Source organism: Gadus macrocephalus, chromosome 9 (genome assembly GCF_031168955.1).
Source record: "Gadus macrocephalus chromosome 9, ASM3116895v1".
NCBI classification, from domain to species: domain Eukaryota; kingdom Metazoa; phylum Chordata; class Actinopteri; order Gadiformes; family Gadidae; genus Gadus; species Gadus macrocephalus.
The window spans coordinates 12,096,630-12,123,638 of NC_082390.1; the positions used below are offsets into that span (position 1 = coordinate 12,096,630).

General features: G+C 44.7%; 1 protein-coding gene across 1 annotated transcript in view; it reads left to right on the top strand.

Annotated features, from left to right (window-relative positions):
- The window catches only part of LOC132465063 (metabotropic glutamate receptor 8-like), a 93,847-nt gene that overhangs the window by 35,366 nt on the left and 31,472 nt on the right, over nt 1-27,009 (top strand). Inside the window, exon 3 of the mRNA XM_060061758.1 lies at nt 4,623-4,839. Within this exon, the coding sequence (XP_059917741.1) occupies nt 4,623-4,839 (217 nt within the window). The remainder of the gene's footprint in view (nt 1-4,622; nt 4,840-27,009) is intronic.

The following is a 27,009-nucleotide window of genomic DNA, read 5'->3' on the forward strand; positions in this document are numbered from 1 at the left end:
GGTTCCTAAATTGGCCCTCAGTTGTCAAAACTTTGAGAACCCCTGGTCTAGAGGTTCTGTGGTTTGGTGTTTCTGGGGTCGAGTGTCTAGGGTTTGGGTGGTGGAGGCTTACTCACCAATCTAACAAGGTGAGGTAGATAGTCTATCTATAGGTTATGAGTCTATCATCTACTATTCCATCACCAATTCATTAGAAGCAGCTGAAAAGAGACAGTTGCATCTCTGGTGCACGCTATGTCAGAAGGAGGCCTACAGACTCCGGTTGGGTGGAGGTAGTCCTGGTACTTACAGTATATCGTACATAAGAATCTATTTAATGGTATTATGGTCACTCTAGCTCCCTCTCCTTCACCTGCTATCTCCATCTGCCCCACTCTCTATCTCCACCTTACTTACTCCCTATATCTATCTCTCCCTCTCTATCTCACTATTTACATCTCTCTCTCTCTCTCAGCAGGGAGCCGCCGCATGCCTTTACCACATGGTAGTCTCTCTCTCTCTCTCTCTCTCTCTCTCTCTCTCTCTCTCTCTCTCTCTCTCTCTCTCTCTCTCTCTCTCTCTCTCTCTCTCTCTCTCTCTCTCGCTCTCTATCTCCATCTCCCCCCCTCTGGGACCCAAGATGTGTGTATCAAGTTGATCATGAGATCACGTGTTAGCGGAGCTTACTCTCAACTCCTGTTTGTATCATTGTGTGGGAGCAGAAGAGAGTGCCATCTATTTGCAGAGGATGTCGTCTGATGACATTTGCCTCATCATACAGGCACCTCCTGGGGGAACCTGGATCTGGGTATTCAGCTGCAGTGTGAAGCTGGCGCCCACTCAAAAGTCAGAGGGCATGCATGCCAGGAGTTTAAAACTTTAGGCATGCTTTGCCAAACACAGCATTAAAGAAAAGATTTGAACTTAAGAAGACAGCATAACATTAGATGACTCCCACTCTGGCTCTCCTGGACGTCAAGGGAAAAGGCGGGTGAGATGAAGTTCAGATATGGATGACAGGATGCGTCGAGTAGCATGCCTTAGCTGTTAGCGGCGGTGTAATGAAGGTTCATACAAAAGTAATGGGATGAAAGAGAATAACCTATTCCAGCTACCTGTTCCGCTAAAGAAAATACAGATGGTAACTTCATTGACATCGCACCTTTCGGTACAAGCTCTGACATCACCAGATCATGACAAGGTGAAATTAGGTAAAATGTGTCAACAAAGAACAATTAAAAGAGGCTTCAAGAAAATTGGAAAGAAATAGATAAGCATGAAATACTAGTTGCAGGAGATCCAACATTTAAAGGTCAGAGAATAAAAGCTTTTCTTCAAAGGTCAGTCTTCCAACAGCTCCATGTTAGTTTAATTTAAGCTTTCATACAAAGGTTTTGTTGGCTTATATGCATTATATAATATAGCTGGTTGCAAAGTCAATAATGTTATCAAAAAGGAAAAAATAGCCATTTAAACACATTTAATCTCCTTTTCACAGACAGTGTAACAGTAAATCTGTTAGTTGTATACAGGATAATGTTTTCCATGAGAAGTGATTTACCCTGTGCTGACATTGGTTTTCATAGATGAAGTGAAACACATAGAAAGGTAAGATCTTCTGACTGATGTGTCCAGTGGCCAGTGGTTTCTAAACTCTGGGTCTGGAAGTGATAAATCGCTGAGTTTCCATTGAGTAGAGTTGGACCTTATAGACGATTTATTACCCTCCCCTCCCCGCCACCACTCAAAGGGATTCAAAGGCCGACAGTATATAACAACCCCTCAACCTAAGCCCTCAAAACAATCGAACTCCTCAAAGAAAACACACAGGACGTACCACGGCTTCCAGGGATGATGATGAGTGCAATATAACACTTTATAGATTTTTGGTTGCCGATGCCTCGAAAAAGTTTTTGTAATGTCAAATTCTAAAATGTAACTATACCATTACTTTAGCTAATTCAAACTTTTTTCCGTGCTACTCGCATGAGAAACGCTATGGCAGTTTGAAACACAACAATGTCCCCACATAATTACAATATATTGCAGGAATTAATTCATAAACAAGAACCAAAACACCAATACGACCAATAACATGTTAAGACTCCTATACCTCCAAAATGGTGGCGCTGTGATGTCACGATATACAAAGTATAGTATAAAGTAAAGCGTAGTCAAATTAGGAAAGATAACGTCGCTAAGACGACCACACCTCTTCTAGAGACCTAGAGGACATCCTTGCTGTGTGTGTGTGTGTGTGTGTGTGTGTGTGTGTGTGTGTGTGTGTGTGTGTGTGTGTGTGTGTGTGTGTGTGTGTGTGTGTGTGTGTGTGTGTGTGTGTGTGTGTGTGTGTGTGTGTGTGTGTGTGTGTGAGCGTTGCATGGATTGCAGACAAAAGCGGGAATGCGTTGATCCCTGGCTTGTTTGCGGAGGATCTGGTGGCTGATGACTGTCTATATACAGGGCCTTTCATCAGCGTCTGTCTGTGATTTGGTCCGAGCTGCCAGTCTTTGAGTGACATTTGTATTGCTGATGGGTCTTTCGCTGTCTGTCTCCCTTCCCCCCAGCCTAACCCGCTACCCTATGCCAGAATGTCAACCAGACAGTTGGATGGGGGTGAGGAGTAGTGGGGATGACGTGGAGAGGTTGGTGCCCGTACACACCGTGGCCTTTTTTTGGGCTGAGGTGAAATCAATCAGGCTTTCAATTAGGCTCTAAAGGGCCGTTCTCCAGTATGCTGCAGCCTGCTGCTGACCGCCTGCTGCTGACCGTCTGCTGCTGGAGCTCTGCCCAGCTGGCCCCTCCCAGTGGCCTGTGTTGGAACTCAGCCCTGTAGTTCACCTTACCACCTCAACCAGCCTCATCCCCTTCACTTACCACCTTACCCCCCTCTCCTTCTCACCCCCTCACCCTCTCATCCCCTTCACCTTGTCCGCAACTCCCTCCCCTCCTCACCACTTCATCTCCTCAGCTCCTCATCATACTGTCGACTGCTCAACTTCTCAGTACTTGGCTTCACAGCCTCACTCCTCAGCACTTCATCAACCAAGAGCCGGGCAATGGATGCTATGATCCAGCAGAGCCGTCTCACACACTTTAATCAATATGTCATCAAAAACATCCAAACCAAACTTTAATTAAAAAAAGGGCTACATGATCCACAAACATTACAGGCTGCTGTTAACAGCCAGCCAATGTGTTGCTGTCTGTTTATAGAAGGTCGGACAACGTTAGCACCCAGTGAGAAACCTTCTCTGGCTCACTGCCTCTGGCGTTGATAAGCAGAGCTATAATGAGACATGAGATTTTACCAGGTTGACATTTAGGAAAATCACCAAATTATATCTTCTGGGCAGGTTTATTCAAAGCGGGTTTAGGGAATATGATGTTCTTTTTTGGTGTATTTTCATTCTCTGGTCGACTGTAACACAAATGTGGTTGCAAGTAAAAAACCTTTTCTCGGTAAAACCGGTAAAGTCTTTGTTGTAAATGTCGTCGTGTTTCGTACAACAAACACACCAAGGCAGATGTTAAGGACTCAAGGAGAGGATTGTTAATGTTGAAATTATTGTTGTTGAAGGGGTATTGATTAACATCTGGTGGGTGGAGGGGTTATTTAAAGACATCTGGTTGTGGAAGGGGTGTCTTATAAACATCTGGTTTGTCAAACAGTTATTAAATGCCATGCAGATGGGCCATACACATCAACTGTGTTGCATAGAGAGTTGATTTCTACAAATAAAAAAGTTGAGAAAAATGCAATGTGCGAGAGATAAAGAGATAAATGTTGTCAAAACCACCTCCAGAGGTGGTGTGCGCTGCATTCAATCTAGATAGACGAAGATAGGTTTTCATCTAGGCTGAATTTAGACTGTATTTTCTGAATCACATGCTTCGCTCATATTCTTCCGGGTCGACCAGTATAATATACGGGGGGTTTCATATGTATTTATCATTTTTAATTATTATTATTAATATACATTGCTGTGGATAATGCTCGCCCCATTATCCACAGCAATGTAATCTTGTACACCATGGTCACTACCTCTCCGCCCCATGTGATAACAAACCTGCATGCTGTGTGTGTGCATTTTATATACTGGCCATTATGTGTAAACAGCTTAGGATGGTTTGTAGTACTGTCTTGTCTCGAGATCCCGCAGGTGAACTATGATGTAAGAATAGTAGTATTAGTAATAGTAGCTTTAGTAATAGTAGTATTAGTAATAGTAGCTTTAGTAATAGCAGTATTAGTAATAGTAGCTTTAGTAATAGTAGTATTAGTAATAGTAGTATTAGTAATAGTAGCTTTAGTAATAGCAGTATTAGTAATAGTAGCTTTAGTAATAGTAGTATTAGTAATAGTAGCTTTAGTATTAGTAGTATTAGTAATAGTAGTATTAGTAATAGTAGCTTTAGTAATAGTAGTATTAGTAATAGCAGTATTAGTAATAGTAGTATTAGTAATAGTAGTATTAGTAATAGTAGTATTAGTAATAGTAGCTTTAGTAATAGTAGTATTAGTAATAGTAGTATTAGTAATAGCAGTATTAGTAATAGTAGTGTTAGTAATAGTAGTATTAGTAATAGTAGTATTAGTAATAGTAGTGTTAGTAGTACTAATGGGGCTGTGTGTTCTCCAGATCCCTCAGGTGAGCTACGCGTCCACTGCTCCGGAGTTGAGTGACAACGTGCGCTACGACTTCTTCTCACGCGTGGTTCCTCCAGACTCCTACCAGGCCCAGGCCATGATGGACATCGTCACGGCGATGGGGTGGAACTACGTCTCCACGCTGGCCTCCGAGGGGAACTACGGAGAGAGTGGGGTCGAGGCCTTCATCCACATCTCCAGAGAATCAGGTCGGACTCCTCGCTGTCTGGCTCCTTATCCCTCTCTCTCTCTCTCTCTCTCTCTCTCTCTCTCTCTCTCTCTCTCTCTCTCTCTCTCTCTCTCTCTCTCTCTCTCTCTCTCTCTCTCTCTCTCTCTCTCTCTCTCTCTCTCTCTCTCTCTCTCTCTCTCTCTCTCTCTCTCTCTCTCTCTCTCTCTCTCTCTCTCTCTCTCTCTCTCTCTCTCTCTCTCTCTCTCTCTCTCTCTCTGTGTCATTCAGTTTTCTTTCGGTCTCCCTCTCTGGTTTCCATCGCTCCCTCTGTTTCTCCCTTGCCTCGTCTTTCTTTCTCTCTCTCATCATCACTTTCTGGACTTTATCCAGAAAGGAGAGTCTCATTCTGTCCACCTTATTCTCAGCCTCCTCTCTTTCTCCTTTGTTTCCTTTCCGCACGTCATCTTACAAGGGAGTGATGACTATCTTGAATCTGTGTTTTTGCTTAAAGAAATCAGGGTTGTGATTGGTTGTCATTGAGCAGATGAAAACATTTTCCAAGTCAATCTTATCCCCATGTGTTCTGTCCTCCCCCATGTTGTGAAAGTAGCACTAAACTAAAATCAATTCACTACAGGACACAAAATCACAGACACCAGTAACCAGAGCAAAGATAAACCACCTTGTGGCCGCTGAACTGCTAAAGCGACCATAGCACGTTGACCATTCATCACTGGGTCCCTGACGGCCGAGTCTAGCGAGCGCTTTCAACATTTCACTTGCAGACAGGTATGGTCGCTGTGTCTCCCGCACCGGCCTCCATGTTGGATGAGGTGTAATCAAGGCCCGAGCCCTGCCTCCCCGATCACCTGATTGAATTATAGCTGTGGCTTTTCATCCCGGCCCCAGACATGAGTTTGCACATTAATTAGACAGTAAGCGGAGGATTAGAATTCATAAGCTGTAACTAACGTTCGGCGAGACAAGCGCTGGGTGAATGTGTAATAAAGCGGTCCAGATTCAGAGCAGCGGAGATAACTCGTAACAATGTCCCCGACGCCTGGGGTCCTTTCGCTGCTCCGCCAATCGTAATGAAGCAGAACTGATCACATGGCACCGCGGCGTTCCATCAGCTCGCTCCACACGTCTCGCTGTGATTGTGTTCACGGTCAGTACGTAAACTTGTTTTTGGCACTGGTTTCCGCGGTGATGAATGGTGTTGGCCCTTAGTCATGTCACAGACGCTTTTGTCCAAAGTAACTTACAGTGAACTCAGAGAGACATTAAGGAGACATTAAGTAGGTAGGGGTGAGGCATCTTCCCCAAGGATACCTTGGGGACACTATCCTGCTCAGTCTATGATATTCCTGGTTCTCTACCATCTCCATCCAACAGGGACTTTAGCTATTGACCTTGTCTTATCAACACATTATTTCATGTCTTCCCTGAGAAGGCAGAGAATCGAGCTCTTGGGGGATCGTTGACATAGCGACAACTCAGCCAGAGACACCAGTCGTCTTACACACTCACACTGTACTGTTTACCTAGGAGAGGAACCGCGTCTGATTACTAACCGAAACCACTTCCGGCGGAAATCACATCAAGGGATCCATTTCACTGTCTCCTGTGCAAAGTGGATGTTCACCTGCTAACAGCAACTGAACTGGGATGAGCCGAACCTCGGCTCTCCATGGAGTCAAACCTCAATATCTGCGCAGCCATAACATGTGCAAGAACATCTTGTCTATTTCATTATAGAGGAACACTGTATTTTCAGATACAGAGTTGTGCAGTTGCGATTGTGTTTGACCCCCAGTCAAAATATTGACTGTAATATCTGCAATATCATGACCTATATTTGCATCCTCTGTAAATCACTCTAGTCTACGTGAAGAAAATATCTTAGAAGATTAAACAGGCAATAGCAGAATGTCTGAATATTGTTTTTGTTATTCAGTGATAGCTGGATACGCACCCTATAAATTGGGGAATTCCCAAGACTAACCCAACCAAAGCCCAGAATGGGCGGCAGCACCCCTGGCTTTGATCCAGAAGAGGCTGAGCCACAGTGCTGGGCTCTGGTTGAGGAGTACAGGCTCTGGGTGGAGGTGTAGAGGATCTGGGTGGAGGGGGAGGTGGAGGGGTAGAGGGTCTGGGTGGAGGGGGAGATGGAGGAGTAGAGGGTCTGGGTGGAAGAGGAGATGGAGGAGTAGAGGGTCTGGGTGGAGGGGGAGGTGGAGGAGTAGAGGGTCTGGGTGGAGGGGGAGGTGGAGGAGTAGAGGGTCTTTGTGGAGGGGTAGGTGGAGTTGTAGATTGTCTAGGTAGAGGAGTAGAGGGTCTGGGTGGATTGGCAGGGTGGGGGTGTAGAGACACTGGGTGCAGGAGTAAAGGGTCTAGGTGGATGGAGGAGTAGCAGTTTAGGAGCAGGAGGTGGAGGAATAAAGGGTATAGGTGTAGGGCGTAGGGGGGCTTGGTGTTGGAGGAGGTGGATGAGTAAGGACGAGAGGGTCTGGGAGGAGAGCTGTCTTCAATAACTGCTGGGTAACAGGAGGGGAGTTAGGAGGAACAATGGGCAGCTGTTTTTCTCTAAACAAAGGCCTCCACAAGCACATGGAAATGACACCATTAGCCCAATACATATCCATTACTGTCAGCGAGGAACAAGGAGCCCTACACGCTGCTCTTCCTCTCCTCGCTGCTGAGGACAGGGGCATGCGGAGGCGTGTGCAGCCGTGCTCTGAGTGGGTGTCTCGCTCCTTAGCTATAGGATCCATGCAGGTTTCTTTAGGCATTACTTTAGGTTCATCTTCACACATTCTGTCATGCAGTCAAATCATGGCACAGAGGTACAACAGAACATGCAGAAACAAGAATGTTACTGGTGTTGGAAAAGCCTCTGCTCCCATCTTTTTCAACAATTCTACACGCACACACACAGAATCGCAGACACACACACACACACACACACACAAGCACAGACACCTTCGAGTCGGTCATATTTCAAGATGTTAGTATTCTCCACGGAGGTGTTCTGAATGAGTGACGCGTGGGGAACAGCTGCAGACTGTGCCTCTGAGATTCAAATGGTCCATATGGTGTGCTTGAGTCGGGTTAGTTATGGACTCCGTCTGCAGGGGTTTTAAGGTGGACATCACATCCACACATAGTCATGACCATTCAGAGAAGCGCTGAGAAGAGCGTGTTTGACTCCCGATTGAAAGATACTGGGTTAGTTCACTTTAATTGAACAGTGAATGGCGAAATAGGGGGCAGAACATCAGCATAAATTGGTAGTATAACGTCAAAGATCCACCTAGATCAGAGAGGCAACAATAGTACAATATAATAAGCTAAACAGTACAGTAAACAGCAGGAAATGGCTTGGCAGTATCTCCACACCTTTCATACAGAAGAAGGAACATCAAGGTCTGCCTGAGAGACAGTTGTAGTCAGAGTCTAGACATCTGTAGTCTGATGTAGTCACATCAGAGGGTGGTACGATTACAGACGCATCAGGTTGTTCAGGGGTGTTATTTCGCTGTTACACCAGAGACAAACACTGGTGCAGTGTCCCAGAAGAGCCAGCACAATGCAAAGGTCCTCCTCCCTCCTGACCCGGGAGCGGAGAAATCTACGAGAAACGCCCCGATGACTGCCTCGATAGCACAGAGCCGAGTCGAGTGGTGGTCCCGTCTCCATGGCGACGGCTGCGGCAGGCAGCACCGCTGGCGTGCGCCGTGTGTCTAAGGGAAGGACACATGCGGAGGCGTGGAACAATGTGCCGCTCCTGGGAGCTCTCTCCCCACTGGAGGTGAGGGGTGTTTTGACCTGCATTGTTCTTCAGTGGCAGACGCTCTGGAGATCCCAGCGGTAGAGATACGGCCTGAGATGATATCACACATGGTCTCTAGACCGTTTGCGCTTAGAGGGTCTTAATGGTTCTTGTGGTTCTTAATTTGTAATAGATAAGCTGTGGCTAAATAAATGAGCTCATTTGTCTTTTGTCTCCTGTAGAGTGGCTCACCATTTTCATATGGTGTATTTGATCGACTCTATGCAACACCAAGCTTGCACTTAAATTCGTTATTCATGAAATATGACTAGTTTTTAGTGTATGTGCAATTTGACACACATATTATAGTACCGTTTGCCCTACGAAGCATGATAGATCCCACTCGTCCTTTGACGTACGTTTTCAAATTGTCCTGACCGTGTCTCCTGCATCTACTCTCTTTCCAACTAGACAACGGGACACAGTACTCAGATTGTGCATCACTGCCATAATGACATACTTCTTACACATGATACCTGAGATGGACGGAACAGGCAGGATGTGAGTCGATCCAGGACTACACAGGTGATGATCAGGAGGACCTGCAGCACTCTGCTTTATTTGAGCGACGCATTAAACAACTCTGAGAATAGTAATGCTGTAGTACTTAGCCCGCTCGCTTCTTCTTCTGTGGTAAATACGGAAGAGCAAAGCAGACATACTCAGCACCGTGAGTCTCTCTGGTCTTGTGGAAATTAAACCCTTCACTGAGCAGCCTCCGGGTAAGGCCTTGATAGCGACCTGATGAAATCAGGTTGAAACAATCCCTTGGCTTTACCTTTGCATACATTACTCAGAAGTCTGGATCCACCACTCCTATGGTTTGCGGCAAAGTCAAGCTTGGGATGACGTCTGCCGTTAGCTTAGCACCAATTAAGGGAGCCTGGCCAGAAGGTTGCTGTTTGAATGGCTAATGCTACACTGCTTAATGCTAGCCTACTTAACACAGGAGATAGGGAAGCACAGTGCTCGTTGTAATCCATAAGCTTTTGGCAGGTGCTGTAAGCTCTCTCAACCGAATAATTGTACAGAGCCCCTCTGTCTGGAAACACAAACATCTATAACTGCTGTACAGAACCACATTTGGAAGTATATCTTCCAAATAAATTAAAAAACCTACTTAGAATTCCTCCAGTGTTGACAAAACACATCTCGGGGGGGGGGGGGGGGGGGTATTTCATGTTGTAGCTTGAGGCTTTCGGTGAATCAAACAGACTTTTAGATTGGCTAAAGTCTGGCTGGCTGTTTGACCTGTGGAGAGGGGGGCTAATCTCCTGTTCATCACGAAGGTCCTGACAGGTGAGATCCGTTACAGCCGTAGCTCCTGGACTTCATTGCACCAGTTTAATCTCTCAAGTGAACCACAGGATGTAAACTATACTTTACCTCCAGCAGAACCACAGGACTTTACCCATCATTTACCTCTAGCAGAACCACAGGACTTTATCCATACGTCACCTTCAGCAGAAGCATTTTGCACTGCTCCTTAATAATTCTTTGGAAAGACTTTCTAAGTAATGGGCGTTCCAACGCTTAGCTGTGTACACTCCTCTCTTTAATGAGTGCTGTGATAGGTTGAATGACTCCAATCTCTGTGGTATCACAAAACATACCCAACTGCACGCGGAGGAGATAAGTAATACTACCTTGAATAGATTGTGACTACTCAAGCAGAACAAACACATTCTTATACCAGTAATATTAAGGGGGCAGGATAGCCTAGTGGTTAGGGTGTTGAACTCCCAGCATAAAAGGTATTGGGTCTGATCCATAATGTCCCCTCCCTACCTGAAGGCATCCTTAAGCCACTCCTAACCTCTACCTGCTCCTAACTATCTGAAAATAATGCTTTGGATAGAAGTGTATGCTATCTGACTAAATTGTAACAGTAGTTGTAGTAATAGTCCTTTACTTCTACAATAGTATTACAACTATACTATTGATGTTATAACTACACATATTATAGTTCTGCCACACTTACCGTTTCATTAAAGATGAGATGGCAGTTTTAATTAATGAGAGGTGAGAGAGGGAGACGCTGTGAGAGAGATTGGATTTTTCTTTTAACTACTATACGTATTACACGCTATTCTTGTTGGGATTTCATGATGATGTTTTGCCCTTTGATGTGAACACATTGAGGAGAGAGTGGACCCAAGCAAAAACAATAAAGAGAGATCATTGGAAGGTTCAAACGTTGTATTTTATTATATTCTTTCAGCATAAAACAATAGGAGGGCAAACTATCACTATCAATACTTGCATTGAGAACAACGTGAGTCAATCTAAAGGAAACGCTGCACACAGAACAAAGGAACTGGGAAAGCGGAATAGGGTTCAGCAAGTGGGGGGGGTCATTATTAATCAGCACAGGCGAAGGACTAATCTCTGTACATCTCAAAGCTTAGCTGCGGCCATCTTAGGCTGCTTTCTGTTATTTTAGTCTTTTAGTTGTTTCCGTCAGGGTTAATTGGTTCTTCTGTAATTGGCTCTGCTGTAATTGCTTGTGTGTTAAGTGCATCTGGTATATCGAGAGAGTGAGCAAAGACCGGTTGCCACCTCAACCTACAGCAAAGTGAAACGTTTCTTAGTTCACTTTACATTTGGATTTAAACTCTTAAAAGCTGAGACACTTTTATGTGGAGGTTTATATCATAAGACATTTTTACTGAAGAAAGCCCTGTCACAAATAACGCGTACATATTGTATCACAAATCAGGCAATTAAATTACTTTCCATTTTGTTGTCTCATGAGATGAGATGAGATGAGATTTTGTTGTCTGCTTTCCAAAACACACCAATGCTTTATTCTTGACTCATCTTTAGATCTGCAGTCCGCTCCTTGTGAGCACCAATTTTTGTACATTTTGCAACCTCCCTCTTGGCACACCAGCACCGTTTTTGATACATACCCCCTAACCGCAGACATCTGTGACTGACTGCTCGCACTACGCAGTTATCGTGATGCCTCTTTATGCCAACTTTAAACAACTGCGTTAGTACTTGACTGACCAGATCTTTCTCCTTTTCCCTCCATCACTTCTGCTGGAGGTTTAGTATGTGTCTTCTGTTCGTTCCGTTTCTTTTCTTCCGTTTTCTTCTTCTTTGCTTGATTGAGATCCCTCGCTGCCCTCTGCTAGTTGGTACAAAGGACAAGCAAAGCGCCTTATGTTTCCACATTCAAAATATTGTAAAATTCTTGCATGCACCATTGTATTTATCTTAACCAAACAGCTTTATCCTAAACAGCTCCTCTAAAGCAGATGAGTAAAGTAACACATGCCACCTCAGAGAACGCCCAACTCCTGGATCTGAGCAGAAGTTTTGTGATCTTTAATGAGCTGGCACACCTTCCTCCCTGGCTGAGGCCTTGCTCAAATAGCTCCTTTGGAATTAATGATGTTACCAATGGCCCTGATTTTGTACCTTTTGTAGATGGAATGACGGTATCACAGCAAACAGTGACACCTGAACATCAGCATACCTAATGAACACACTGATCTCTATTAGCATTGGGAGAGAGGGAGCAGCGGAGGTTGAGGAAGATGGACTATGTAACCTGCCTCACTGTCTGACTGATTGCTACCAGGGTGATTGATTGCTTGAGGTTCTCGGCTGATATGTCATCTTCAAAATTAGCTTCCTCTCTTCCCTTTTCTTCAGTCTGATATCCACTAGACTCACAGCTTGTGTCCCGGTCTCATTCCAAGAACCCCTGCTGTCTCAAAGAGACCCTGGACATGAAAATGAGTCATCCAGAATTACAGAATACTCCGTTACTGACCTTGGGAAATCGTGTCCAAGTCTTCAGTCAGTTTTAAAGTAATCCCGGCTCCACACAGAGCCAAGCAGACGTTACTGTGTCGTCATCATTGGAAGAGGATCCACTGACAACGGACCTCTCATCTTTACTTCCTGGTCTCCCAGATGGCCGCGCTTGGCTCTTCCAGAAAAAAAAAAAAGATTAAAAGAAAACACCACCCCTAAACTGTGAGACCAACCACTCAAGCTGTGAAATATCCCCCTCCAACCTGCTACACTGAACAAAAGTCTGCTCCATCGACTCTCCCTCTGTGAGGAAAATATATCCCTTCTTTCTATTTGGATTTAGTTGGCAACCGTGTCTGTTCGCAGCTTTAGCCCTCTGTACAATTCTCAATTGGAGGACATCTGTTTATTTAAATACGGATTGCTTGTACAGGGACCACAAGCAACCATTATGGGGAGAACCTGGGCCAAAAACCTCCGACCAGACATAGGCGCTCGTCTCTGCCAGATAGTGCCGATGGACCACCTTAACAGGGGTAAGGTAGGGGGCTTTCCTTCACGAGAGGGCATTGTCCATGGTGCTGTCTTCCTCCCTCCCTTCTGTTGGAGGGTCTTGCTAGCTTGAATCTCTGAGGATAGAACGGCAGTCCCTCCGCTAAATTGACTTGGTATTCCATGTCCCAGTCCCTCAATCTGATAATCAATGTTTTTTTTGGATCGCCTGAAGAAAGATATGAACCATTAACTGCCTTGTGAAATATGAGGCTTGTAAGACGGAGCAGTGTAATTCTGGAAGTCTTTTACTGTAGTCATGAAGGGCTCAGCGGTCAAGGTCAAGAGTGCTAATGAACAGGGTTCTATTTATTTGAATCATTTATACACACAGTAAAGACTGATAGCACTGCAGGGTGTCGAGGATCTCGGTAGCAACATGCAGCTCCTGTCATCCCTCTCCATCCATCACTCCATCACCACCCCCAACAGTCATCAGGACTTAATGAGGGTAACGCCACACACATTAGAAAGCATGGAGCAGGGAGCCGGTATGCCTTTATCACATGGTCATCTCTCTCTCCCTCTCTCTCCCTCTCTCGTTTTCCCCATGGCTCTCACTCTCACTTTCTCTCTCTCTATCCCTCTTTCTTTCTCTCTCTCTCTCTCTCTCTCTCTCTCTCTCTCTCTCTCTCTCTCTCTCTCTCTCTCTCTCTCTCTCTCTCTCTCTCTCTCTCTTTACACCCATTGAAGAGAAATTAGTACTTAATTTAAACAGCTAATTGTCTTCCTTGGAAGCAACCTGCGGCGAAAATTTAATTTTTTAACTTGCTGGCTGATTACCACTTTATAATGCTTCTATTCAGCAAATAGCAAGACTAAAGACTAAAACATCTAGCCTGTTAAAAGCAATGAGTTGTTTTACCCTGTTTGAAGTATATTACCTTACCCCTCTGAAAGCAAACAATGAAGTGATTTGGATGCAAAGGACTACATCGTAATTAATAGCCATACTGTTGGGGGTCTGATCAACTTTAAACGAAGCAGTAGAAAGTTCCACCAGTTGCCAATCAAAACCTGAATGCTCCTATCACATCACTCCTACACCTTCTCTCTATATACTGCACCCTATCTTTCTTTCTGACCAAAACAATAGACCAACATCACCAAATATATAAAGAACATTCACAATTGGTTGCTGGGTTGCTGTTGCGCCTTTCACTCTGCGTTCAAAAGCGTTGTTTGCGTTCACACCAAAAGATGCAAAAAGTTGCCACGCAGCAAGATCCCATTCAAAGTGAATGTAGAGACGCGTTGCAGGTTTGCTGCAGAGCACTTGCTGCCGAGAAAACCGGCAGCAAAATTTGATTTGCGGCGCGGCAAAATTTGATTTGCAGGGCAGCACGCCGGTGCCCGCTGCCAGGCACGGGCGGCGGGCGTGTTCACGTATTTTGCGGCGCGACAAATGCTGCTCGAGTTGAAATATTTCAACTTTTCGGCAGCAAACGCGTGATGACAGCCAATCAGCGTTCAACAGCGTTGCCACTGAGGCGTTGCCACTGAGTGACATGCCGTAACAGCCAATCAGTGTTACTCCCTTGGAGTGACCTAGAGTTCACTACTGTACATTTATTTAGTAACTCGAAAAAACCCACAAATCAGCATTCTGTAGTGTAGTTGTGTTTACAGTTAAACTAAACTATGAGTATGCTAAAGGGCTAGAATAACAACCCCAAATAAAACCCAGTTGGGTGCCAGGCAGCACCAGCCTTCCAGGCTCCGAATGGTCTCATGAACCCATAAACGACGGGCATTCCGACGTCTCTCCCTCTTCCACAACAGGTAAAGACATGCAATGCTCGTAATGTCGGCCATGGTTGTGAATGAATTCAGAAGCACCGCGGGCAAAACTTGTCGTGCCGCGAAACATCCCGCGCTGCAAAACTTTTGCTGCGCGTCAGAACCTTTGCTGCGCCGCAAAACTTTTGCTGCGCAGCAAAACTTGATTTGCTGCGCCGCAAAACTTCGGCGACAACGCGTTCGGGCAGCAAATGCATCTTTTGGTGTGAACGCAGGGCCGTTCTTTAAAACCTTTGTAGCGGTTTAACCGAGTAGAGTGAAGTCTGATCACAGATCTGGGGTGACAAAAAACCATTGGCTATAAAGCCAGTAATCTTCATCAAGACCCAACTGCCTCAAATGATCACAAGTAATTTCACATTATCACACACCTGCACACCGACATAACTATTTTCGGATTCCTGTTTGCCTGTGTTTTTACCAGTTTCATTGTGAGTTTGAATAGGGGGAAAGCTTTATTCTCACATAGATTGTCCGACTGACTGATTGATTTGTTTGTTTGCTTTATATTTTATATTTGATTTATCTTTTTTAATCAAATGTGGTGTGACATTCATTTCACCTCATGTGATGGTCACATGCACACTGAAGCGTGCCTGCCTGTTTGCAGTAGTTTATTAAATGTGTGTGTGTGTGTGTGTGTGTGTGTGTGTGTGTGTGTGTGTGTGTGTGTGTGTGTGTGTGTGTGTGTGTGTGTGTGTGTGTGTGTGTGTGTGTGTGTGTGTGTGTGTGTCTGCGTGTGTGTTTGTGTGTGTGTGTTTATGCATCTGCTTAAGTCTGAACCTGCTTGTCATTCGGCCTGTCAGTCTGTCAGTCCATTTGCCAGTCTGTCCGTCCATCATTCCGTACACGCTTCCTGTCCTTCCTCTGCCAGCCTTCTGTGTGCCGGTATACAGAGGGAAAATGAATATTTCATCACGTGGGATGAGTCCCAGGCTCCCTCGCGTTCCTCAGCAGATGCACCACTGCCCTAGTGTGGAGTTTGCCGAACAGAAGGAGCGCTTTGTAGCACCGGATAACCATCTAGGTGTGAGCGTCTCCAGATCGCCTGCTCCCGACGGCGTGACCAGCCATATCGGCTCATCTGTTAGGATCACTCCGTAATACACAGACATTACAATCGGAGAAAAAACATCACCTTAAGGTCTTAAGGTTATCTTTTGGTCCATTATATTGTTACAGGAGAAACACAGTATTTTGGTTGTTGTATGATATGAGGCCACAGTATTTATCTTCACCGCGGACTGACAGCTATATTTTCATTCCTGTAGATGGATAGATAAACAGAGATAATATGACGTGAGGATAGAAAGACACACAGAATAATTTGCAGTACATTCGTCAGGCAAAGGACGAGGATGTAACCTTTGCTTCACTTAGTCATTTTACTGCAGATGCTTTGTCAAGGAGTTCAGGGTAATTAGAGCGCCCAGTGTTCCCAGATAATGTATTCATAGAGCCCGAGTTGCCTCTCCCTCCCCTCTTCTTGCATTAGCATATCATTTTGTCATGAGACAGAAGGAAGGAGACACTTCCTCTCATTCAGAGGCAACTGCCTGCGTTTGACCTGGGTTTGACATGGGTTCTATTTGGGTTAGACATGGGTTCTTCCTGGGTTGGACCTGGGTCCTACTTGGGTTGGACATGGGTTCTCCCTGAGATTGACCTTGGTTTGACATGGGTTCTACCTGGGTTTGACCTACGTTCTACCTGGGTTTGACATGGGTTCTACCCAGAGGCATGCAGAGATTCTCTTATTCATATTACTGTGCTTATGTTTGTGTGTTTGCGGGCATCTTTGTGCGTGTGTTTCTAGACAGCAGACAGGACAACATTTTGAACTACTGACTGTCACTCTGTCACACACAATGGTTACAAACACATCAACAACATGAATAACTGTAAAGAAGGACTTTGAGACAAATGTGAGTGGCGATAAAGCTTTATGGTGATGGACAGGGGTGTGCTGGCATCGGGCAAACCGGGACCAATCCAAGTGGGCTGCTGCATCTGTAGGCCGGCAGACCCTCAAAAGATCAATAATGTTTTTACCGGCCCTGTCTGTCTCTCGACCGGCCCTCTCTGTGAGACTGCCAATTGGGGTGCATATGAGAGCGGCCTGCGATCGAGTTCCGGGGCTGGGCTCGACTGCCAACCGATGCACATCCGATCACCGATAACATCTCGACAATGGTCTGGGATTTTCTGTCCGATGATGCCAGGGGAAAGATTTTTAAGGAGGGCCGACTGCCATTGACAACTAACTGACCCTTGGGGTTGGATGAGGAAGGGTTTTACCGCAAGCTCAGCAGTCGCCGCCGCTCATTGAAAGGGAAATGCGGGTCAGCTGTCAGCTGGTGTGCGCGGATCCGGCGACGAGCCGGGCTCCCGTTGACCCCGATGTGAGCTGCGTTTTGCCCTCATAGAGATACCTCACCTTCGTTAGCCTCGTCTAGCTGCAGTCAATGGATCCCTCAGGAGGGACAACAACAGTGGCTGATATTAGAGACAATGTGGGAGGAAGGGAAACCACTGCTCAACTCATCGTGTTGTAATTAAATACAAGTAGCTGCTGGCCTTCTGTGAGAGAATGGGCTGACAGCTCATTACTCAAGAGTATCTACTTGTCCCGGTGTATTCAGGGGGGAGGCCAACAAATGAGTTGAGGTTATGGAATTGGTTATGGAATCACCATCATGAACGTGCTGGCGATACTTAATAGAGTGAAATCCTGAGACCAAATATTCCTGGAATGATATTGACCAATGAATCCAATCCAAAGTATGATGATCTCGGGATGTGCACCCTGGGCTTTTACACTCCTTTTCCTTCTGGGAAAAATAGAGTAAAAGTGTGCCTTGGTAAGAGACCAATCCCTCATCCCTGTAGCTCTGCCCTCGTTACCCTTTTAATTGCCCTTAAACTGGTACGAAATAAAGAAAAATGCATCCCATATTCAGGGCAGAACAGCACAGTTGGTGGTCTGCATCCACAGCTTTATGGTTCAGTATCCTCCCACTAGATCAAATGTTAATTGACTGTGCGTGTGTGTGTGTGTGTGTGTGTGTGTGTGTGTGTGTGTGTGTGTGTGTGTGTGTGTGTGTGTGTGTGTGTGTGTGTGTGAGTGTGAGTGAGGATCCAGATTACACATTCACTGCAGGGTCCAGATTAGACTCTCTTCAAGAGGAAGTTATTAAGGATAACAGTTATTAGTAATTCCCCATAATTCATTTGCAGTGCATGCCTTTGAATAACAGGCTGCTGTGTATCCCCTAGTGTCTGAATATCTGACCACAAAATACTACAACTACTACGACCGGTGCTGGCAGGGCCGCTGAAACAAAAGGGATAGAACCCAAATGCAGAACGACAACTCAGGAATGAAACAAAAAGGCTTCAATAAAGAAAACTCAAAATCGTAGTTCTTCGAACCGGCATAGAAAAGGCTAACAACCAGAAACTAGGCAGGCAAAGGTTCTGGCAACAATAGCGATCCGACAAGGGAACAAAGAGAGTGGGGTAAATATGGGGAGAGACTAAGGAGGGCAGGTCGAAGATTTCCAAAAAGCTCAGGTGAGGGGAATGAAGTAATTGCAGATGAGAGTGGCACGGGCTGCTTCCCAAAGTGAAGGCTGCAGCCTTGCTAGGACGCGTCCTTGCTAGTCGCGTCCTATGGAGATGAGACTAGAGTGCTAGCTCGAGTGCTTCCTAGCGTTTGTAACGTTCAGACTTTGGGAACGACTTGGTAGTGTGGGAGCGCTTCCGCTTCCTCTTTTTAATACTGCGTGTCCGCTTGTAAACACATGTGCGCTTATGAATAAAACATGGCAGCAATCAAGCTGATCGATATTTATTTGACTTTTGTCTGTTATGAATGCGGTCATGTCTCCTTCGCATGGAGCCTCTTTGGGGAAGTCACAAAAGCTTTGTTGCGGTTGATAGAATCGTCTTTATTAAAAGGAATATCCATTCAATTTTTATAAAACTAAGTGAAATTGTCTGAGAACTTAATTCATGCATCACATTTACAGTACGTTTGATTACTATTATGCAGGGGGGAAAAGACAAAGAAAGAGATGATAAAAATGTATTTATTTGGATATATTATTTAACTGATCTGATTCATTCATTCATATATGCCTACAATCTACCAGTGGTTTGAACACATAAGTATATCATATAAAATACAATTATATACGTTCATTAAAAATTACAAACATTGCAAATGATCGGTTGTGCATTAATTTTACAACATTGGATAGTGGCACTATTCCTTCCACCGGTAAACAAATGTTTGCGCGCCACCCGGCGCACAAAAGCCTCCGTTTGCTGGGCTGACCCTAAAAAAAACGATTCAACACAAGCATAAATAGGTATACATAAATAATGTAATCTTGTGAGCGAGTAAATCTCACTCACCACCGTGGTGAGTGAGGTCCCCCCCTTCAATGTAAAGCGTCTTTGAGTGTCTAGGAAAAAGCGCTATATAAATTCAATGCATTATTATTATTATTAAATTGACATTGGTGACAGTGGTGTTTAAAACCAGCTACGTCCATGCAAAATATAGCAACGTATCATTAAGTTGCAAAAACATTTGAAAAGTGGCACAGGTCTTTAGGCTTGATTATTTGCATTAACATGATGAATCTATAAAAAGCAATACGGCACAAAATATTTCTGAAAACAAATATAACTTCACTTCATTTGAACGTGTACTGCTCTGCCATTTTCAAGAACCCGCCCAGTGAACGCAGAGGATTGTGGGTCGTTTTGGCTCGTCTAGGATGCAGCGATGCATCCTTGAAAAATCTCGGAATTCTCAAAAACAAAGGACGCAAAAATGGCGCGGCTTTCGAGTGTCCTCAACATTGGAACAGTGCTTGTCGGCGTTCTATGACGTAGCATCCTTAAAAGGGCGGCCGTTGAGCATGCTTCCTTGACATTGGGAAACAGCCATGGTCTGTGAAGCGAGGGGGAGGGTCTGAGGGTATCTGGTAGAGGTGGAGAATGGAAACTAAACAGAGAGTCAGATGATGACACATTTTCTCACACACACACGCACGCACGCACGCACGCACGCACACACGCACGCACGCACGCACGCACGCACGCACGCACACAAACACACACGCATAAACTGTGTACTGATAATGAGCCTGGTAATGTTGTTGTGTGGTTGATGCTGTGTGTGTGTGTGTGTGTGTGCGTGCGTGTGTGTGGGTCCCTTCGTGCGTGTGTGTGCTTCACCAACAGCGACCCGACTATCCAAGAGCTTGCAAGGGCCTCTCTTTTACTCGACATGAGGAGACATGAGGTCTGGCAAGAGAGTGCTCAGACGGGCCTGACCTGATCACCTTATGTGGTGGGGCAGGGGTGTAGCTTGAATGGACAGGGGCAGACTCGGACATTGAACCCTCTCAGAGGACTAAATAACAGATCCCTGTGTTTGTGTGAAAGCAACAAGTGTAGAAACAACAGCAGCATCAATTGCATTGAACTGGTCTTAGCCTACAGGGGAAACCCCTCTAATCACTATGTGTCCAAGTCAACTCTTAAAAACACAGCATGGACAAGGCCATAGTTACTTTCACCATAAAAGCGAGATTACAGTTCCTTCCACCAAGCCTTTCTATCTGGTTTCCTGGCAATCACACCACTCACTGTATTTATCAGGATCGCGAGCAGTTAACTGAATCCATGTAACACGTTCTGAAAGGCTGCTACATTTTCAAAGGCCTCTAAATCGCCCGGCGTGGCAGAATAGTTGACATAATAACCAAGGACATCACATCCATTCCTGTCGCGAACTGTCCATGTTCAGCCCCTGTCAAAATGAAAATGATGTATTTCCACATTGCTACCAAACCATGTTGTTGATGAGGAGCTAAGAGAAATCGGTTTTAGGTAGGCCTTATATAGGTCTCAATATAAAGGTATAACTTTTGATCAAACCCTAGAGGAAGAGATCCTTGCGAAACCTGTGAAATATGAACATTCATTCCAAGCCGAAACATAGCTATAGTTGACAGCTACAGGTCTTAATTTTTGTGTGTGTGTGTGTGTGTGTGTGTGTGTGTGTGTGTGTGTGTGTGTGTGTGTGTGTGTGTGTGTGTGTGTGTGTGTGTGTGTGTGTGTGTGTGTGTGTGTGTGTGTGTGTGTGTGTGCGTTTGTGTGTGCGTGTGCATTTTTGCAGTGTTCTTTATTAATCCCAGTCTCCCAGCCTGAAATCACCAAAGGAAACACAGTAAGGACCGTACAGCTGCCGCTGGTGTGACTCAGCCCAGTGAAGGTCCTGACCTGTCTGTATGTTTGGATGGTGCGTCTGTGCGGATACGATGAGTCATTGGGGTTCCTGTGATAACAGTTGTGGTAACAGCCGGCTGGGTGGGTGGTGGTATAGAACAGGTTGGAGGGAAGTTTCTCCAAGAGAGAGAGGGACACAGTGAGACAGAGACAGAGACAGAGAGAGAGAGAGAGAGAGAGAGAGAGAGAGAGAGAGAGAGAGAGAGAGAGAGAGAGAGAGAGAGAGAGGGGAGATGATGTGGTATTTTGTATTTGTATTTGTGCATGTAATCCCTGTCTCCATGCTGAGCCTGGTAGTGGTGTGTAGCTGTTGGTGACGGAGGAAGCTTTCCTCCGTCTCTCAGCTTTGAGTCGCATGGAACATAAAGGAACATACCTGTTTGCATCTCAATACCAGCACATGCATGTTTTATGCTTGGTATGTTAGTCCTCATACTATGCTGTACTGTGTGTGTGTGCGTGTGTGTGTGTGTGTGTGTCAGTCTTTTTGTCACAGTTGTAGTATATGTGTAATGCATGCTTAAATGCAGGTAATTGTATTGCGCATCCGAGTTTAGACAATGTGTAATACCCACTTTGTGTGTGTGTGTGTTTATGTACACCTAAAATCCCAGCAAAAATGTGTTGATCAGAGATAGTTTGGTCACGCTCACGGCTGAACATCTGCCAGAGCTCGTCCATGCATTCACCTGCTCCACATTAGCAGCCTAATGTGTGGTGTACTCACAATTTATTTTCTGTCTTTCTCTATCCAGCAATCACTCTATCCATCTATGTATCTCTCTACTGTTTAATTTGTGGAATACTAACAGTCCAGAATGTCCGTCCGTCTGTCTGTCTGTCTGGACTGTGTCAATACTGACGTTGAACCTTGAAAAATCATTGCTTCTGGTTCAAGAGCCAGAAGCAAGTCATGTCCAATATTATTTGTATATGCCTTATCGCTTAATTACAGTTATGATGGGTACACACTACAGGATAATTAGCCAGATTTTGCGCCCCCTTCCGACCCTAAGAGGCCCAATTTTTGGATGGTTCAACCCCAAAAAATTGCTGGATTATCCTGTGGTGCATGGTAAGAGTGATTTTACGATCTGGGCCTCACCGATTCGATCCGATATCCTGTAGTTGGGGGGAACCCCGATGACAGCCGAGGATGATCAGGATCAATTGATTCTGACGACGATAGCCGACAGATGATAGCTAATTGGGAGCCACGATAATTTACCTTCATACCAACAATTCAACAAATAATCATATTCGATGCCCTGGCGGCAAAAGCACAAGTGGCCTTCCGAATTGGGGGAACTGTTTGTAGTGTTAAGATCTTTCCCAAAAAACGATTGCAAAAGCCAGTATACCTAGCTCCTCCCGACCGCCAGGTTTGTTCACACTAAAGTCACGATTTTGATGGCGAGATTGTAGAGTTCTGAGGATTTGAAAATCGTGAGTTGGTTGTTCGGTTAATGTGTGGTAGGCTGTGTTGCAATAATAGTTTATTTCCACACACTAAACGACTAGAGTCAAAGGTATCTTAATCTGTCATAAATTGTGGGGTCCCTCGCGTTTTCTAAATTATAAATATTTTCTAGTGTGTACCCAGGAATACAGTGTCAAAGGGCTTTACAGGCAATATATTTATGACACCCCCTAATGTAGGGCCCCTCAAAGGGCAGAAAAAAGTTATTGGGAGCCAGTTGAGGGAGGAGAAAATTAGAGTAATGTGCTAAAATTTGGTGGAGTCTAGTAGCACCATTCTGCACAAGCTGGAGCCTTTGTCGTAGTGCAGTTCAGTAAACAATGAACAGTGTTTACAGCAATCTAGTCTAGCCGATATAAATGCTTGGATGAGCATCTCTGCATCTGCTGCGGATAACCATGGTCTGATTAAGCAATGTTTATTGGATGAAAGAATTGATTTCTGGTTATTATTTTTACATGTTGATCAAAATAAAGCATAGGATCGAACAGGACACCAAGATGTTTGACACAGGAATTGTGGGATTTAAAAAAAAATCGAACCACAGTGTGACATCTTCAAATTGGGTTTATTGTTGCTTTGGCCAATGGTTATCAGCTCCACTTTCCCTGTCTTAAGCTGCAAGTAGTCTTGGGTAATCCATCTTTAATTGCAGTCAAGCAATATTCAACCTTCTGGATCTGGGAGTTGTTTGATCCAATATGAATAGCGAATGATATTGCCAAGAGGAAGCATGTAGATTGCAAAGAGCAGTGGACCAAGGACCGGGAAAGACCAAAGCTTAGGGGGCAGTGTTTTGATATTGACTCTTCACAAAGACCAAATTGGGTTATTTTTCTGTTTAATAATTCTTCTGACCAAAATATGGATTACCAGAGCTGACCTTCAGATCGATTAAATTCCAAATTGCAGGCTTCACTGAACCAAGGCGAGAAACTGCCATTTAGATTGATAAATTCTTTATTGTTTGATTCCTTCCTTTTTTAATGTATAGACATCTTAAAACCAAAGTCAGGGTCCGGATTAGGGTTGACATTGGTAGAAATAGACATACCGTATTTTCCGGACTATACGTCGCTCCTGAGTATTAGTCGCATCAGTCAAAAAATGCTCCATGACGAGGAAAAAAACATATATACGTCGCATCGGTGTATAAGTCGCATTTATTTTTAAACATTTAAACAAGAGTTTCCTCGGCTTTTCGCCAGTCCCGGACAAGTTTTTCACTCACCCCAAACTTTCTTTCTGTTGCTCGATTGCCGTTTTCGGCTGCATACTTTATAATCTGCAGTTTAAATTGTGCAGTATAGCTTTTTCTTGTTCTCTTTTGTTTTGTCTACGGTCTAGTTTATATATAATTTATTCGGTGGTGCAGTAGGCTTGCAGCGTTCAGTTGTAGGCCTAATGAATGACGGTGCCATCTTGCGGCCGAAGATTATGTACGCACAATTTTGGCATATAAGTCGCTTGGAAATATAAGTCGCAGGGCAAGCCAAACTACAAAAAAACCGCGACTTATAGTCCGGAAAATACGGTACATTAAGAAGTCTTCTTGATAGTCGTGTGGTTAGGGTGTTTCCCAGCCCAAAGTTTCCGGCCTTGGACCCCAATGCCCTCTGTCTACCTTTATTATACATTTTATTCACATCAATCATTATTTGTTTTTATCATATTCCAAGCAGGGTATAAATCAACTAACTAATTATAGTGGGGAACCTCAGAAGTAATGTAAACCAAACATAAACGTATGTTGACTGCAGCGGGATCAGCCTTGTTCAATCTCACAGAGATAAGGCAGAGATGAAGTATAGTGTAGCTCTAGGGCTATTACTACTGTCGGCTCCCTGGGTCAAACATCCCGTAATAACACATAATCTAACGTCAGAGTGCTGGATTCAGGCTTTCGCTGGCTGCTCCCTAGGGGCGCAACTTGTTTCAGACGCTTGGAGAGTGAAATTGATTTCACTTTGAACTATGACTAGCTGTCGTCTGAATCTCACGGTTCCATCAGCGCTATCAGATTGGACACATGGACGGTGCGTGTCCAGAGCACCTGAAAGGGTTTCACCGGGCTGCCCTTTAGATAAAAGATGTGTTGGTTACGCTGAGGATCAGATGGCTGTTTGCTGAGAACTTAATATTCTTGCAAGGCAGCTTGTTTTCTCCCCGACTCGGGCTCCTCAAATAATTTGCAATCGAATAATTGTAATTGTTTGAATCTGATATTTCAGCGGCTCAGTCTTCAGCACTCTCGAATACTAGAGACTTTTTGGGTCCCAACCCCAATGGAGTGTGAACACATGGACTTCCTCTCAAAAAAAATACACTAGGGTCCAGAGCACCTCCAATCCATACAAGGGTATGTGGCATGCAGAGCATTGGTGACAAAACAACTCAAAACCGCTTCCATTACTGCGGCTCCAATCACACCAATGAATAAATCCGGAAAATTGTCAATCTGTGATGCGGTCACTCAGGACTCATCAGCAGCCAACCCTCGATGGCTTCCTCCCCCTCCTCCACACGTCATGCTATCTGAGTGCCTTTGTGACATTTCCAGCTCTCTCCTTATACATGGAAGTGAATGGTTTGCGCGCTCCAAAGAGTGCCAGATAAGTGCCATGGAACAAGCTATTAGAGAGGTCCCGTTCCCCGTGTTCACGGCATCTATCAGGGCGTAGGGACGGCCAAGGCCCCCTCATTGGCATGCAGATGGAGGATAATGCGACCGTGGGTACGAGATGGTAAACGCTGCCATGTTATCGGAAGACCGGCATGTTTCAAAAGGAGTATTTCCCCTGAACAATTTGACGATGTCCTGCACCTCTAGGGAACATTAGAGAAGATTGTCGCACTCACATATTCACTGCCTTGCTTACTCTAATGCCCTGGAAATAAGAGGCCAATGCCAGCAGTTTTAGAAATCAAACACTTTGGTGTCGCTGGAGCCCATTTTGCTGCCATTTTCTCTTTGCAATATTAAACAGCAAACCAAAAAGGAGAGAGCTCCTACTCTACATGACTGTGTTCGTCTGAGAAGAGTGGTTGTCCAGTGTCTGGGTTGTGAGCCCGACAGAAGGTTTGTTTGTTGTGTAGAGCAGTGTTTCACCCAATAATAACATAAGAACAATCCCAAAGACCCTATTCACACCGGCATCATCTCATTATTTTTACTGCCAGTAATGTACCATGTGCCATGTATTAAACAACTTGAAAGGGTAAACCAGCCATTTCAAAGAGACATACGTTTGATTCATTAAAATGTTGTTTTGTGCAAAGTCGCGTCACCATGGTGTTGAGGGCCTGAATCGTGGGTAGCAGTCGATGAAAGCAGCAGGAGAGCTGTGGTGTCCGGGTGCCTCTTTGGTTGAAGAGCTTGTTGAGAACCCCGGCCCCATGCTATCACACGCAACACAATACTGTCTGATAAACAGTACGCTGACTAAGCCTCGGACCCCAACACTCAACCCAAACAGACTACAGTGCTGGATGTGTCGAGTGTCTCTGGGTAACCCGAGCTACAGACTGCGGGCTGACTAGATGGAACCTAACACAGTGTTGTGACACTGGCTGGGTCAGGCAATGTAGTTTAGTTTATAAAGTACCCCCTCAAGCACAAGGCCATAACACAAAGGGCTTGACATAGAAGAATAACGCTTTGAAATAATTGAAGGGCTATCATTAAAAGACAATTGTTTCAAAGATAAACTTAAAATAATATCTAAGATCTTAAGAGAGCGAATTATAGATCAAACAATTGTGAAGTGTAGAGGAAGACTGCAGTTGTTCCGGACGTTTGTTCGCTAAAGTGGCAGTCGATTAAAACGTAATACTGCTCCCCTCTGCTTGGTTTAAACCCTGGGAACAGTAAGAAGGCTGGTCCTCCCATAAATTCTGCCGTTCTTGCTATGTTCTTGACAGAATAGTAGGCAGATTTTCTAATGGTGTGGTTATAAAGGCCATACAATGCCTACGATAGTTCCAATTTGTGCTATAGAGCGGTTTCCACCTGTTCTTCAGGTGTTGAGTCGGTGGGTCGTGCACTGTGTTTTTTTATAATCAGACCTGATGCTGTCTTCCGGGTGTTCAGAGTTGAGGTTGAAGGAGCAAATGTGGTCCCTTTTGTTCCTTAGTGGGTGTAAACTTGAGCTTTTGGCTTTGAACCAAGATTAGCCCAGGGGTAACGAAGTAACAGAGTTATTCAGTGATAGCTCTCTTGTGGAAAACACTGGAAGTTCACAATCCTGCTGTATATCAAATAACTTTGTTTTGAGTGCAGCAAATGGTCTCTAACAGTCCTTGCATTTTGTTGAATCTCATAAGCACAGATGCATATTTGTTTTCGCTCTGTGCGCAAAACATTGAACAAAAGAGAACACTGTAGCATCGAATTAATTGTCCCAGCCAGTAGCCGGTAAACAGTAAAAGAAAAAACAGAACACAGTTGAGGAATAGAAAGCGAGTCGGAGCAT